Source organism: Cavia porcellus, unplaced genomic scaffold, assembly GCF_034190915.1.
Source record: "Cavia porcellus strain 051 isolate PalLab524CR breed Dunkin Hartley unplaced genomic scaffold, mCavPor4.1 scaffold_19, whole genome shotgun sequence".
NCBI lineage: Eukaryota > Metazoa > Chordata > Mammalia > Rodentia > Caviidae > Cavia > Cavia porcellus.
In genome coordinates, this window is record NW_026947502.1 from 31212189 (window position 1) to 31228286 (window position 16098).

A 16098-nucleotide genomic window follows, 5' to 3' on the forward strand; every position below is an offset into this window, starting at 1 on the left:
AATGAAGTTAATTGGGGAACTAGAGGCTGGCAGCTAGTGTTCTAGAGACTTTGCCCTCCATCCAAATGTATAAAGAGAGGTCTCAGCTACTCCTGAGGCTCCTGGAGCCTTCCCTGAGCTACTAAACAGAAGCCGAAACATAGAACCTCAAGGTGAGACCAGGGCCTCCACATCCCAAGCTCAACTCCAGCCCATCACCCTGCTCCCTGTCTCTGTGCTCTCTCCCTTCCTGCTCGCTGTAGCATCTTAATCACAGCCCAGCCAGGCTCACTCTTCCAGAGCAGAAAGGACTGTTTTTGTAGCATTGGGAATTCAGCCCTGCATACTCCTCTACCCCAGCAGCCATGGACCTCTGGGACAGCATGGGAAGCACTGAGGCAGGTTAGAGCATCCCAACCCAAGAGCTAAGAGCTCCTGGGACAGTGCAGGGAGCACCTAAGGAGAGCCAGTCTTAGACTGAGGCTCATTCATGGAAAAGACTACCAGTATTTGTTTATTGCCCATTTGAAGAGGTAATGGGGGAAAGAAAGGCTTTGTGAGGAGGATGCAGGCCCGGGGACCCTTCTCTAAGTGTGTTCTCAGCTGGTGTCCATAACTCCTCCCTGCACTCAGGGTGGAAAAACCTCGGGCAGGGTTCACCTGGCCTGGGACCTCTGCAGCCTCTGTGTCCCAGTGTCACTTGTTGCCTGGCTTCCTCCAGCTGCATGCATGGCAATTTCAGTTTCTGAACACCTGGGCTCTCTCCAGACACAGGAGCTTTTGCAATCACACCCCTCTCCCTTTCCAGCCACTTATGTTCATCTCAGCTGCATAGTCTCTTCCTTCTCCATGAGCCATGCCTTGTCATGAAATGCTATAGTGGCAGCTGTATCTGTCATAACTCCCTGAGTGTAATTTCCCACTCATCGAGAGATTATTTCATTTGTATCTGTTTTCCATTAGATCTTGAACTTCCCCATGGCAAGGGATATGTTTGTCTTTTTTTAAAATCTCTCTCTCTCTCTCTCTCTCTCTCTCTCTCTCTCTCTCTCTGTGTGTGTGTGTGTGTGTGTGTGTGTGTGTGTGTGTGTGTGTGTGTGTGCCAGGAGTCAGATTCAGGATCTTATGCTTGCCAGTCAGGTGCTGCACTGCTGTACTATATCCCTGACTCCTATGTCTGTCTTTAATCATTATTGTAGCCCCATAGCAAGTTTGCAGCCTGGGATATAATAGATGCACAAGAAGTACTTGCAGGAGTGAGGATGTAGCTCAGTGGTAGAGCACTTGCCTATCTTATGCAAAGCCTTGGGTTTGAACCCCAGTACCACACACACACACACACCCGAGCACCTGAGGGTGTGTCTCTGAGTGCATCTGTGGAGAGGGGTGGGATGGGTATTTGTGTGTGTACATCTGTGTGTGGGTAGGAATGTCTAAGGCACAGCAGTTGTTACTCAGCATTGCTATAATCCCTGACATGCAGGCCTCACTGCCAGTGCCCACTATGGTGTCCTATGGAGAAAGGCTGGGGAACCCCAATGTCTCCCCACTTCCAGTCCGTGGCAGACATGTAATGCATGGGGCAGCCTTTGCCTATGTGCCCAGCCCACAGGGTGAGTGTTATTCCCACGCCCTGGACTGTGCTTGTCCATGGTTGTCCATATCCCTGGTGAGGCCTCTGCTCTTCCACTTGCCTCTCCCCATCCCTGGCACCCTGGGGTCTCTGGGAACTGCTAACCAGCATCCTTCCCCAGTCCTGCATAGGATCCCAGGGACAACCGCCTATGCCTTCCCCAGCCTGAGCCCAGTGGCCCTCACAGAGCACGGCTGCCCTTATGGAGAGGTCTTGGAGCTCCATGACCCACTACCTGCCAAGGTGGCCCTGGAGGAGGAGCAGAAGCCAGGTTGCTTGGGCCCAGAGGCAGCAGGGGAAAGGGCAGTCATGGCCCTGGTCCCCTACCTGCCATGCTCATGCCTGGCCTGCCTCCAGAGCCCGGACTGGTCCAGAAGGTACGCCAGGCTGGCATGACACTTCTCAAGGTACCCCTGATGCTGGCTTTCCTCTACTTCTTTGTCTGCTCCCTGGATGTGCTCAGCTCAGCCTTTCAGCTGGCCGGAGGTAAGGTAGTTGAAGAAGGCCAGGGAAGGGTTTGGGGAGGACCTCAGATGACACTGGTTTGTGCTCCCTAGGGAAGGTGGCTGGAGATATCTTCAAGGACAATGCCATCCTGTCCAACCCAGTGGCAGGGCTGGTGGTGGGGATCCTGGTAACTGTGCTAGTGCAGAGCTCCAGCACCTCGACGTCCATCATTGTCAGCATGGTCTCCTCTGGCTGTGAGTGGACCAGGGCAAGAGCCTGGGGGGCTGGGTGGTACTCGGTGGCATATCAAGGGTGTGGGATGAGGGCAGGACTGGGATGGGGAGACAGCTGTGGACAAAGGGCAGGGCTCTCACATCTGTCCTCGAAAGCAGAACCAAGAGTCTATATTATGATTTATTGCACAATATTATGATTCTTTGCATTGTTGTGGTACAGGATAGTCAAGTGTGAAATTTGTAAAACATATCATCTGGAAGAACAGGCTGAAATGCCCGAGCAAAAACCACGGCTGTCATTCATAGGTGAAAATTCTTCCTCAGGGAAGCCTCAGTTTAGTTTTTAAGGCCTTTCTTCCCATGGAATGGAGGACCACCTAGATTATCAAGCATAACTTCCTTTACTTAAAATCAGTCAATCTATGAAATACCTTCACAGAAACACCCAGACTTGTGCTTGATAGAATAAGTGGACACTATAGGCTTGTGAAATTGACACATAAAACTAACCAGTACACTTGCACACATGGATACACTCACAAGAACAAGTATGTGTTTGTGTATGAGACACAAGACCTCACAGTGCATGCACAGACATGCACACTCTTACCCTTGTACAGTGCATGTACAGGTGTTGTGGGGCTGGAGCCAGGTGGCCCACACCTAGTTAGGTAAGCAGTCACCTTGCCAGATGTGCTGGCATATTCCTGTAATCCTAGCACTTGGGAAGCTGAGGCGGGAGGATGGCTGCAAGTTGGAGGCCAGTCTGGGCTCCACAGTATGTTTAAGGCTAACCTGAAGTGCATAGTGTCTCAAAAGAAAAAAAAAGAACCAAAAAACCCTAAAGAAGTCACCTCTTCTACCAGTGCTGGAGGTGAGCTCTGCCATCCCTATCATTATGGGCTCCAACATCGGCACCTCTGTCACCAACACCATCGTGGCCCTGATGCAGGCAGGGGACAGAACTGACTTCCGGCGGTGAGGAGAGGGTAGAAGGGTGGGGCTTTCCCTTGTTGGGGAGGGCAGCCCCACATGCTAGGCACCTCCAGGATGAGTGCACCCTGGCTCCAGCCTGCCCTGCAATGCCCTGCAATGTGGCCTCCCTGCCCAGGGCCTTCGCGGGGGCCACAGTGCACGACTGCTTTAACTGGCTATCCGTTCTGGTCCTACTGCCCTTGGAGGCTGCCACTGGTTACTTGCATCACATCACTAGACTTGTGGTTGCCTCCTTCAATATCCGAGGTGGACGTGACGCCCCTGACCTTCTCAAAATCATCACCGAGCCCTTCACAAAGCTCATCATTCAGGTGGGGACAGGGCCTGGCATGGGGTCGAGGTTGGAAGGATTAAGAAACATCACCCTCACTCCCCTTCTCTCATCTTGCTCACAGCTAGACAAGTCTGTGATCACCAGTATTGCCATAGGTGATGAGTCCCTGAGGAACCACAGTCTCATACGGATCTGGTGCCATGCAGACTCCAGAGAGGTGAGTCCCAAGCCTGGCCTTTTAATTTCATGGCTCACAATGCTCCAAATAGTCCTTGGAAATCATTTAGGTAGGAGAGAGCAAATATATGCTACTTTTTCTGTGATACTGTGCCCATGGTAGACATTGCTAATCCCTCTCAACCTTACACATTGCTTTAGGCAGACATCACCAGTTAATTTTTTTTTTTTTTTTTTTTTTTTTTTCTGGTCTTTTTGAGACAGGGTCTCACTATGCAGTTCAGGCTGGCCTTGAGCTCACTTTGTAGCCCAGATTGGTCTCGAACTCACAAGGATCCTCCTGCCTCAACCTTCCAAGTGACCAATCAATTATTGATGTGTAATTGATATAAGCCAGTAGTTCTCAAAATATGGTCCATGGAGCACCAGCATCAATACCACCTAGGAAGGTATCAGAAATGCAAATTAGATATACACCCTTTCCTAGGACTACTGAATCATGCATCAACAAACCCTCTGGGTTTGCTCACGCTCAAGTCTGAGTACCACTGATGTAGTCAGCTCTCTGATCTCACCAGTAGATAGAGACTCAGAAAGGCTAGGAAGCTCGCCGGAGCTTGTCTGCTGTGTCAGGGCCTGAGGATATCAATGGGGTTAGTGACTCACATCTGCTGTGTTTATGGGTGAAAGAAATGCGGGAGAGAGGGTGAGAAGAAAGTACCATAAAGGACACTTGGGGAAACTCGGATGAGTGGGAACCTAGCTCAGGAGCAGGACACATGAGCTGCTGCTTGCAGACCTCCTTGGAGACCTCCTTGAGCCCAGCGGCCAGTTGTACTGGTATTGGGCTGCCGTCTCCTAGACTACACAAGTGTGAGTCCCTTGTCCTTTTGTGCTATTTCTACTGTTTTATTGCTGGAAGAATTACTGAGATTCATTGGACATTCATGGACCAGCTATTATGCCAGGGTAACAAGGAAGTGGGCAATTAGTGTACTTTCTTATTCGGCCATAAAAAGGGAAATGTTTCAAGACTGTAATCCACCACATTTTCTTCTTCTTAATTATTACTAGAAGAACTAATTCCATTCATAGCAAGCTATGAGAAAATCTGAAGTCCACAGCCCCAGCCTAAGCCTTTGCCCCCTCATTCTCTCTACGCACTGCTTGATGTTACTGGAGCTTTATCCCAGCATGAACAGAAAACACTCAAATCAACTTGCCCTGCCATGTTCCTTTGCATCCAGAGTGGCACACAGCTTGAGCTCAGCCTTGCTGAGAGTTCAAAGCAGCTCGACATTAAAAAAGCCCATGTGGATAGCTTTTATGCTGGCTTCATGACCTCTCTGACACATCAGCTGTCTTCTCCTGAGCTCTTTGGGCACTCAGAGCTTTCTGAAACATCACAGCCTCTCTACTATAGAGCAAAATCTAGTCTATGGGTGTATCACCCTGTACACGCCTGATCTCATCTGTAGAGCAAAAGAGAGAAGAGAGAAAGAGGAAGAGAGAGATCACACACTGATTTTCACACACAAAAAGAAAAGCTGCTTTTGAGGACACTACCTCTGAGTTGCCCGCTGCCTACCTGCTGCAGCAATAAGCAGGTTTCCACTTGCACCACATGCCGTGTCATCTAATGCAATCCTCATGCAGTGTTGGTGAGGCGGACACAAGGTACCTTCTTTACAAAAGCAGAAGCTGAGTTCAGCTAAAGAAGTGCCCACGTTCACCTGGCTGGGGCTGCCTTCTGGCTCGTCTCTACTGTTCCAGTTGCCACTTGCTGAAGCTCTAGTTTCATGTCCTCATTCTATCAGGAAATCTTCTCCTTAATAGCAGCTTGGAAGCTGGGTGGGGAGGGGATAGTTCCCTGCTCTCGCCCTCCCTCGGAGACTTTTGCTCGTAGGAATGTGATTCATGCCCTGTGCTCTTGTGACGTGAATTGGTGGCACTCCCTGCACCAAAGACTGCACTGAAGCTTTTCCTTTGATTCCAAAGCCTGCCTGTACTGTATGTACTTCCTTCCAAGTTCTTACTGCCCCCAGCTTTTACCACTCGGAACCCCAACCATGCCCACTTGGCCTCCAGGGACCCTATGACACCAAGGATGGAATGAGTCTCAGGCATTCCAGATGGAGAAAGTAAAAACACACACTTTTGGTGTTTCAATTGTTTCTGGATGTTCTTCAGGCCTGGCACTGTCCAAGGATACCTTTCTGTGGGGTCACAATGTAGACTGTCAACCATACTTGCCTGCTTTAAATAAGTATCTTTCGAGGACTTGCAACCTGGGAAATAGGGCTTATTAACCCCCTACTTTACCGATGAGGAAACAGCCTTACAGAGATACAGTGGTTTGCCTTAGTTCATAATTGTATAAATCCTTGTGGGATCTTGATTCATCTATCTGCCTCTCCAAGATACCAGCTTGACATCCCACCATATATGTGCATTTCCTATTCTGCCCATCAGACTTGGATGCCACTCCAAAGGTGGTGAGTAAGTGTTACTCAGGATAATTCCTTTTTTAGACAGGATTTCTTTATGTAGGTCAGTCTGGCCTTGAACACTATGTAGCCCAGGTTGGCCTCAAACTCATAGCAATCTTTCTGCCTCAGCGTGTGTGGTACCACACCGTTTATGGTGATAAATTCTCCTTTTAGCCACAAGATGGGGCTGCTAGCACAGAGCTGTCTGCTGCTTACAGAAGAACAAAGGCCCTGAGCGCCCTTCCTCTGGAGGGGAAACTATTGCGCCTGCCCACATCCTGTGTGTTTCTCTCCTGGGAAAGGCCTCTTAGTGCCTGGTAGTCCTCTGTGAACTTAATCACTTCCTTCAGTTCCCAGAAGCATCTCCTTAATTTGGGGTGTCCCTACAGGCGCTTAAATCCCAACTCCCTCTTGCAAAACTGCCAACTAGCCCATGGGAAAAGTCACGCAAGGCTAGGAGTTCCACACTGTGAAGAAGGCAAGGGAAGCTCAAGATAAGTGTGTGGTTCAGTGTCACACGGCTGGGAGAGGCTCGGCTGGGGTGGGAGCCCGGGGCAATGGGAGGCCCGTTCCTTCTGTTCTTCCTTCAAGTCTCCCTCCTTACCCGCTTTCTGATCGTCTTCTTGGACTCTAGGCCCAGGCAGGATGGGTATATCCTGGGAATAGGCCCCAGATGCCGGACATGTGGGTTGTTATCTAGGCTGGAGTTTCTGTCTTCTGCCTTGTCCTGCAAGAAAGCCCTGGGGGAATTCTGACTGGCCTTATTTCTCCTCCAGCTGCTTTCACAGTCGCCTCCCTTTTCCCCCACTGCCGCCTTATATAAAGGCATGTACATGACAGCCCCTGTGACTTAGCTAAAGTCATATAACCCCAAGTAGAAAAGTCAACATTCCAGAACACCAAGGGTGGGGCTGGGGATATAGCTCAGTGATACAACATGCGCTTAGTGTACTTGAGGCCTTGTGTTGTGGCATCAGCACACAAAACCCAGAGGCCTTAGATCTTGGCTTTGTCCTTGCCCCTGACTCTTCCAGACCTAGTGTGGGACTCCAACAAAGCTCCTTAACCTCCTCCAGTCTCTCAGGATCACAAGCCTCTCTTCTAAGACAGGACGCAGCCCAGAATGATCAGTGGGGCCCAGGTTGACTAGGTACACACAAGGGATCATCTGCTTCCTAAAGCTTCAGGCTGAGGGAACCCCCCCACACACACACACACCATACTCCTCAGAAAGGCCAGGATTAGGGGGCTGGGGATTTAGCTCAGCGGCATAAGCGCCTGCCTTGCAAGCAGGCAGTCGTGAGTTCGATCCCCGGTACCGATAAAAAAAGGAAAAAGACAAAAAAAAAAATTATGAAGAAAGGCCAGGATTTGCAGGCATGTTTGCAAGATTCATTGGGGTCCCTGACCAAGGAAGTCAATCATATACCATGTGATTCTGATGGGCTCAGGGAAGGAAACTTATCTATTCTTTATTTTGAGACACAATTGATAAGGTTTGCCATGAACCAAGCTCCTTTTTTGTTGTTTGTTTGTTTGAGGTAAGGTCTCATTCTGTGAGACCCTGAGGTATGGGCTGGTCTTGAACTCACTTATGTAGCCCAGGGTAGCCTCAAACTCACAGCAATCCTCCTGTGTCAGCCTCCTGAGAGCTGGAATTATGGCATGTACCACCACACCGAGCTCAAACCCTGGAGCGAGGGCTTTACATACATTTTCTCTTGTAACCTCTATTACAGCTTTTCTTTCATTACTTTAAAGCAGTGCACATCTGTAATCCCAGTACTTGGGAGGCTGAGGCAAGAGGATCATTGCAAGTTTGAGACCAGCCTGGGCTACAGAGTGAGCCCAAAACCAGCCTGAATTGCGTAGTGAGACCCTATCTCAAAAAAGAAAAAAATCTGACTTGGAGAGGTTCCATGATTGACCCAATATAGTTGGTATAAAAATAGGATCCAAGCTAGGATCTGCTTGACCAAAAGCCCCTGGCTGTCTTGCTCACCTGCAGTAGGTAGTTACCATCAGTTCCGACCTGGTCTTCCAATCTATTCCATCAGAGACCATTTTCTCCTGCTTTCTCAGCCTGCAGCTCAGGCTCCAGGCCTGACAGTGCCCTGAGGTCCAGGCTCCAGGGAACTGGGAACACAGATAAGCACATTTACCACCCTAAGGGAGCACATCTCACTAAAGTAAGCCCTGGCTTTGCCATAAACAATTCTTATCTCCCTGGCAAACCTCCTCCTTTACCCTTTCTTTCCCTGCTTCATGCTGGGGTGGATCCCAGGGCCTTGTGCAGGCTTAGTAAGTGCTCTACCCCTGAGCTATACCTCCAGTCCCATTATATGTATATATATATATATATATTTGTTCTGTTTTGTTTTATGTTTTTTTAATGACACAGTTTGGAACAAAACCCAAGAAGCTATAAACATCTTACCCCTCCTGAGTCCCTCTCCTCAGCACAAGGGTGGGGTTTGGGGGACACCAGAGGATCCAGGATGGGGCTCTGAGCCTAAGTTCCAGGAAAGGCAGAATGAGACTGACAGGGAGAAGCTGTAGCTCTTGCATTCTGCCTTGGAAGCCTGGCTGCCCTTGCTGATGTGTGGCTCTGGGAGTGACTGCTTCTTTCTGAACCTCCTTTGTGAGTGGCTTCTCCCCAACCAAACCTATCCTGTTTTTTCCTGTCACTCTTGGGTGGTCGCTGCACTCCTGCGGGAAAGGCAAGGAGCTCTAGGTTGCATTTTAAATAATAACTGCTTACCTCAACAAGGTTTCATTTAGTGGCCACAAACCAGACAAGAATGCTTCTACTGGCCCTAGGATTCGACCACCTAGAGTTTGTTTGTGTGCCTCAGAGTAGTTTCCAACATTTACAGAAATTGTAAAGACTTTATCTAAAGCTTCAGAATTATGGTTTCTCTCATAAAGTTGGCTAATTGGGCCATGCTGGTAATGACAGTGCCTTAGACCTAAGTTGCTCCTGCCCCTACGGACTGGACCTGCCACACTTTCTCCAGCCCATCCTCATGCAGCCTGGGGGCCCTCGTTGAAAATTGGGATCTGGGAAGGTTCTCCATTCAGGACAGCTGGTGGGAAGGGAAGGTGGGGGGACACAGTGTCCCACCAACTGTCCCCTCCCACTGGGTCCCCTCAGGGAAAGAAACTGAGCATTAGAGAAGTGTAGGCTGACCGAAGCCTTAAGGGTAAGGAGGGGGTCAGAATGCTGGGCAGGAGGGGGAGCACCAAGGAAGCGATCGCTAATAAAAGACTTGGAAAGAGGAGTTCAGAGGATTGTGGTTGGTGGCCTCCAGGGCCACTGAGAGATGAAAGAAAATAAAGATGCAAGTAGTTTTGGCATTGGGAAAGTCCTGCTGGTTCCAGTGACACCTACTCCATGGAGTGATGGGGTGGAAGTGCAGCGGGCCCACTGCGGCCTGGTTCTTGTGTGACAGATAATTCATTCTCATCAGAGGAAATGGGGCCAGAAAGGACAAATAACCTTCCACGGTGACAGGGTTAGGAGACTCATCTCTACTTTCCTCATCTCTCCCTAGCTCCCATCCTGGCCCCAATCCCAGATGCATTTCATATATTCTCTAAGTCATCTTCTTCTTAATCTAGGTTTCTTCCTTGTCCAGGGCAGAGACCAATGCCAGCCAGATCCATGGCAATGTCACCATGGAGAAATGTAAGTACCTGCAATATGGGAGGTGATCTTGTAACAGCAAGATCACCTGGTGTGGAAGCTCAAGGAGCCATGTGGAGCCCTAGGCTTACAGCCCCAGAGGTGACCAAGGGGGAGCTGCGCAGGGGGTCGGCTCTCAGCAGCTCTGTATTCCCTCTGCAGGCAATCACATCTTTGTGAACACGGGGCTGCCTGACCTGGCCGTGGGGCTCATCCTGCTGGCTGGCTCCCTGGTGCTCCTGTGCACCTGCCTTATCCTCCTCGTCAAGATGCTCAACTCGTTGCTCAAGGGCCAGGTAGCCAAGGTCATCCAGAAGGTCATCAACACTGGTAAGCTGTGAGCAATAGGTGGGAAAGCTACAGGGCTGGGCATGCCCCAAAAGAGGCCCTTTTGGTCCTTCTGGGTCCTACCACTGCCTAGAGCTGTATAAAACCCTACCATCTATGAGCCTCAGTTTCCCCACTGAACACAAAAGGGACTGGACTAGGCAATTCATAGACTCCTCGGGTGCTGACAACTGGAGAGTTGGGGCCAAGGGATATGGTGTGAGGCAAATGGAGATGGACTCTAATCTAAGAGGGCTCACAACCCAGCAGGGGGAGACAATGAAGATAAGTATGAAGGAAGACCAAAATAACCCCCAAGAGCAGAGCAGAATGGCAACACAATAGAGCATGGGATAGGCCAGTGATGGCGAATCTATGCCACGTGTCTTGTTTGTATCACTGAAAGCTCTGAAAGGCTACCCACTGCTGCAGTAGACCATCCTCAGTGGACAGTCAGGCCTCTCTGAGGAGGAAGCATTTGAATAGAGCTCTAAATGAGGAGTCAAGATGTGGATAAAGATGGGCTCAGCACAGTGGTAGTGTTTGCCCAGCATACAGGAGACTCTGAGCTTTTTCCCAGCACTGAAGAAAAAGAAAGCTGTGGATAAAGATTAAGATGCAAGAAACAGTTTGGTAGGTTTGTGGTACAGAAAGGTGACCACAGCATCGTGAGAGCACAGTAAACTAAAGCAGAAAAGCAGGATAAGGTCAAGGAGGCAACGAGGATGGAGCCAGAGCACAAGGTCACCGGAGTAGCGCAGAGCCTGGACTTTGGGAAAGGTTATGGGAGCACTGGCTGGGCAGGGCAGGGCACAGCAGGGGAAGGACACTAGCTGATTCCATTTTAAACTTCACTTTGAGCCTTTGGGATGCTGTCTGACCTTGAAAAAGGCTGTCTGACAAATGCAGGAATGAGGGGCATAAATGGGGCTGTGGGAACTCAGAGAAGGAGGAAACAGAGAGGGCCAGGGTGGGGGTGGTCTGGGGTCAGGGAGGACTTTCCAGTTAGGGAGTGCTATCTACGTGGAGCCTGACCTGTATCTACAGGATCTGAATCTGCAGATTCAAATGACCATGGCTCAAAAATACTCAGAAAAAAATGACATCTTTTTTAAATATATGCAAAGATTTTCCTTGTCATTATTCCCTGAACAACACAGCATAACAACTATTTTATGTAGCCTTTGCAATGCTTTGGGTATTAGAAGAAATCTAGAGATGAGTTAAAGTACCTGGGAGATGTGCGTATGTTGTATGTAGATATGTGGCATTTCACAGAAATGAAATCTTGGTGTACTCAGGCAGCTTCTGAGGATGCCAAGGGAAAACAGTACTTAAATGCTAAGTAGGACATTCCAGGTAAAGGGACGAGGTGGGGCAAACACAGGTTAGCGTGATGACACCAAGTAAGAGAAATCTTTAAGATCAAAGAAGGACAATTAGAAGCTCCTGCAGTTGAGCAGGGGACTGGCTAGGTCCTAGCAGGACTCTGGTATCCAAAGTTCTCCCCAGAAGGTGCTGCTCTTCCAGTGCCCTCTTACTGAGCCAGCCTGTGGGGTCTGGGGTTTCCTGCAGACCTCCCTGCTCCCTTCACCTGGGTCACAGGCTACTTTGCCATGGTGGTGGGCGCTGGAATGACCTTCATTGTCCAGAGCAGCTCTGTGTTCACCTCAGCCATCACCCCACTCATTGGTGAGTGCCAGACAGAGGAGGGGTTGGGGGCAGCGGGAGGGCTGCAGAGCTGAAGGAGGAACCCAGGGAGGACCATATCCTCTCCCTTGCCCACCAGGCTTGGGTGTGATCAGCATCGAGAGAGCCTACCCCCTCACACTGGGCTCCAATATTGGCACCACCACTACGGCCATCCTGGCTGCACTGGCCAGCCCCAGGGAGAAGCTGTCCAGCTCCTTCCAGGTGCGTTAAGGAGAAGATCCCTGCCTCAGTAGGATGGGACTAGGATTAGGACTGGGCATTGGGCACAGGTCTTGACCAAGTGTGCAAAAACATGTAATTGTCAACTAAGACGAACTGCCTACCAAGATCATCTACAATGGGCTTGGTAAAAACCATTGTGGGCCAAGTTGACTTGATTCCTACACCAAGACCTTGGCATCTCATAGGGATACATTGCTCAATATCTGTACGAATAAAAAATGAGTAGCAAGCTAGATGAGGCTGGGAGATGGTCCAATCTGAAGGATCAAGAATCAGTAGAGATGGGAAGGAGAGTGCAGATGAGAGCAAGGAGATTTGTTCTGGAAACAAAGGAGCCGCTGACAAGATATATTACTGACCAATTAAGAGCCCCAGAGCAGGTAAGCCAGAAAGTAGTATCAGTCTTTTAATTGCTAGATTTTGGCAGTATCTGCTGGAAAGCTCCTGACAAAGGGTGGTACAGGAAGTGTGAAGAGTTTAGGACAGTGGCCATTTACCAGCTTATCTAGTGATAGTTCAGTATTTTAATGACCAGGGCAATTTTACTGGGGTGTTTTGGACTCATCAGCCCTGATGGTGACTTCCCAGCTGCCTACATGAGGTCAGGCACCCATTATCTCTCCTGCTGACCTAACATGGCAGCTTCTGCCCACCTCAGCCCCTCTCCACTCTCCTGCAGATTGCCCTCTGCCACTTCTTCTTCAACATCTCTGGCATCTTGCTGTGGTATCCACTGCCTTGCATGCGCCTGCCCATTCGCATGGCCAAGGCACTGGGCAAACGCACAGCCAAGTACCGCTGGTTTGCAGTCCTCTACCTCCTTGTGTGCTTTCTGTTGCTGCCCTCACTGGTGTTTGGCATCTCCATGGCAGGCTGGCAAACTATGGTAGGTGTGGGTGCACCCTTTGGGGCCCTGCTGGCCTTTGTGCTGCTGGTAAATATCCTACAGAGTCGAAGTCCCGGACACCTGCCCAAGTGGCTGCAGACATGGGACTTCCTACCCCACTGGATGCACTCTCTGAAGCCCCTGGATCAACTCATCACCCGTGCCACCTTACACTATGCCAGGCCTGAGCCCTGCTCACCTCAATTGCCTGCAAGGGTCTTCCTGGAGGAGCTGCCCCCTGCCACACCTTCCCCCCACCTTGCACTACCTGCTCACCACAATGCCACCCGCCTCTAGCGTGTGGGCCCAGAGAACTGCCTGGAGATGGAAAGGCCTGTGCACAGATCCCAGGGTAGAAGGGGAGGTGTATGTGTGTGTATGCATGTGCATGCATGCATGCGAGGGCATGCCACCCTGAGTGTGCATGTGACTGTCACCCTTGGATACCTATCCTTATGCAGATCCATAGAGGTATGGGCTTGTATGACCAAGTGACAATATGCATGTGTGGAAGCTGAGGGGTGTATCTACATGTCTACATGTAGGCATAGAAGCCAGTATTTGTGTACCCATGTGTATCAGACCATGCTTGTGTACAGATGTACCTATGGAAGGCTGTATATAGGTTGCAGGGCTTCTGGGTGTGGTTTCAAGTCCTTTTCTATGTGCGTGTAGGCTTGCATTTATGCTCTTGTGTACTTGAGACAATGCCGGGCAGGGTGGCTCTGACTAAGTGACTGCATAGCTACTTGCCTATGCATAGATATGGGTGCCACAGTCACTGACTTGAGTTATATCCCTATCTGCCATCTTCCTTCCTCTGTGATGCCATTCTCATCCTTACTCAGGGCTCAGTGCCACCACTACAATCCTTTCCCAACCTCGCACAATAAAAGAAAGGCATTTAGAATTCTTGTCCATTTGTAAATCTTTTTGCTCTGCATCTATGGGAGGGAAGGTAAAATCAAAGCACGGGTTCAACAACATCATCTCCTCTCAAACACTGCAAAAGCAGCCCACAGCCTTCACCCGAACACTTTACCTGGCCCCACCTATGTGAGCTCAGCCCACAGTCTAGACTCCCTGGAAGCCTGGAAGCTAGCTAGGTCTGGGGCCACCCTCAAGGTCAGAGTAAGTAGGACTCTCCGCCCCACTGTGCCCTGACCCCCACCAGGCTGTGCCTCTGCGGAACCCACCTGCCTCAGTCACACACTCACTCCTGCTGACTGAGCTGAGATCAATGCTGCAGATGGAGGAACAAGTGGGGGCTTGTCAGAGACACTGAAGGAGGAAACAAAAGAGGTGGAGACAGGCAAGGGAGGTGTGGACCAGACACCTTCCCTCCCACCTTTGTTCTTGTTGAGCAGTCAACCAGGCCTTGCTTAAACCTATTCAAGCTTTTCAGTCCTTCCTTTTCCATAGATTCTTTGGTGCTGAGGTTTGCAGTAAGGGTCAAGGAGTAGGGATGCCAAAGTTCATCTTTTCTGTCCAGAGACTCCTCTGGGACCTTTGGGCCTCAAGAGGAAAGGAAGATTGTAGGACCCCAGACTCAGCTTCGATGCTCTCAGACATGCTTCTTCCAGAGACTCTCCTCTCAGGCATGTGGGAGAAGATGCAGGTGCTTGGAAGCTGCTAGAGCTGCTCTCTGCAACTGGCTCCATCCTGTCCCACTCACAGCCCATACTAGTGCTCTACCAAATGGAAGGAGCAGAGTGCAGCCAGTGCCCTGTATCCAAGGGTTGCACGTCTGCTGATTCCACCAATGGTAGTAGAGATGACTTAAAATACTCTGCCATTTTATACATGGGTTTTAGTATCCTGAGGGTCTTGGAATCAATCTGCAAGGCTACTGAGGGAGGGTTAAACACGACCTCCAGCCTGAAACCCTGACTCCATCACCCTAGCTGGTGTGTGCCTGGGGAGAGGGGCTGGTGGGGTGGGAAGGGACTCCTTTCACTGTCCTGCCTTGGTACCTGGGAATTTCTGTAAGAGGCTGCTAAGGCCCAGGTAGAGTTTAAAAAGCCTCCCACCTTTTGATTCTTGCTCAGCTTGGGGGAGGATCTTCCCTAGGATCCCCGGAAAGCTCTGAGAAGCAGCAGTCAGACCAGAGGCCTCTCTGCAAGCATCCATAGATGGAAACTGTAGAGCAGACTCTAGATTTAGAATCCCAGCCCACAAGGAACACTCTCCCGCAAGGATCTTCCCAGAAACCCGTTTCCTGATTTGTCAACTCCCCACGCGCAATCAGAGGATGAGCCCACGACGCCCAGTTCACAGTTTATTCTGGTCTCGCTGCCACCGTGGGTGGCCTGACTGTCACGCTACATGCCCTGCTTGCACAGCCCGCAGATCAGCTCATGCATCTTCTTATTGAGCATACCCCCGTGCACGCCACGCCGACCCATGAGCACGAGAAGCGCGCGCGGCGTGTGGCCAACGCAGAGGGCGCGCCCGTCTGGGCCCTTGGTGCGCGCGTCCAGCACGCCGTCCCCTTTGGCCAGTAGGTAGTCACGGATGACACAGCAGCGGCGGCCCGCCAAGCTCAGGCCAGTCTGCAGGAAGGTTTGCCGGTCGGGCCCCGTGAGCACGCCAACCTCCTGCGGGGAGATGGCAGCCAGTAGGCCCCCCGGCCGCGATGCCCACACGCAACGATTGTCCGAGTGGCCCACGATGGCCACGTCGTCGATGCTCTGGTCCCGCAGCACGCCGCTGATGAAGCCCTTCCAGTCGCTCATCTCTCACCGAGTGCGCCCCTCCGCTTATTGCTGGGAAGGAAGTCCCGCCGCTGGGCCAACTAGGAACGCTGGGCCCACCGTGACGTACGCGGGGGCGGGGTTGTGACTAGACAGAGGGTGTTGTCACAGAGCGGTTACCCAGGCTGGAGAATGTGGGGCGTTGTTTTATGCGTGGGAAATTCTAAAGTTTGCGTGCGGGAAGGAATTGAGAATCACTCAAAAGAACCCTATAGGGTCAGGGATGTAGCTCAGCCGCATGAGAGCCTGCCTGGCAAGCGCAAAGTCCTGAAGTTAGATTT

At 50.7% G+C, this 16098-nt stretch overlaps 2 protein-coding genes across 3 annotated transcripts; one reads left to right on the forward strand and one right to left on the reverse strand.

Annotated features, from left to right (window-relative positions):
• Slc34a1 (solute carrier family 34 member 1) lies at positions 1–13974 on the forward strand. 2 transcript variants are annotated; one of them, XM_003473245.4, is made up of 13 exons: positions 1–152; positions 1463–1592; positions 1734–1883; positions 1970–2098; positions 2170–2313; positions 3162–3273; positions 3407–3602; positions 3687–3782; positions 9853–9919; positions 10079–10246; positions 11819–11935; positions 12033–12157; positions 12858–13974. In XM_003473245.4, the coding sequence occupies exons 2-13, from the start codon at positions 1484–1486 to the stop codon at positions 13359–13361; spliced, it is 1917 nt and encodes a 638-aa protein (XP_003473293.2). In that variant the 5' UTR covers positions 1–152; positions 1463–1483; the 3' UTR covers positions 13362–13974. The 2 variants fall into 2 exon arrangements, with proteins under 2 accessions (XP_003473293.2, XP_013011678.2); XM_013156224.3 differs by having other exon boundaries at positions 3509–3602.
• A 1355-nt stretch (positions 13975–15329) lies between these two features.
• Positions 15330–16098, reverse strand: Pfn3 (profilin 3). The gene has a single exon (XM_063230872.1). It carries the CDS (start codon positions 15797–15799, stop codon positions 15386–15388), a length of 414 nt encoding a protein of 137 aa, XP_063086942.1. The 5' UTR covers positions 15800–16098; the 3' UTR covers positions 15330–15385.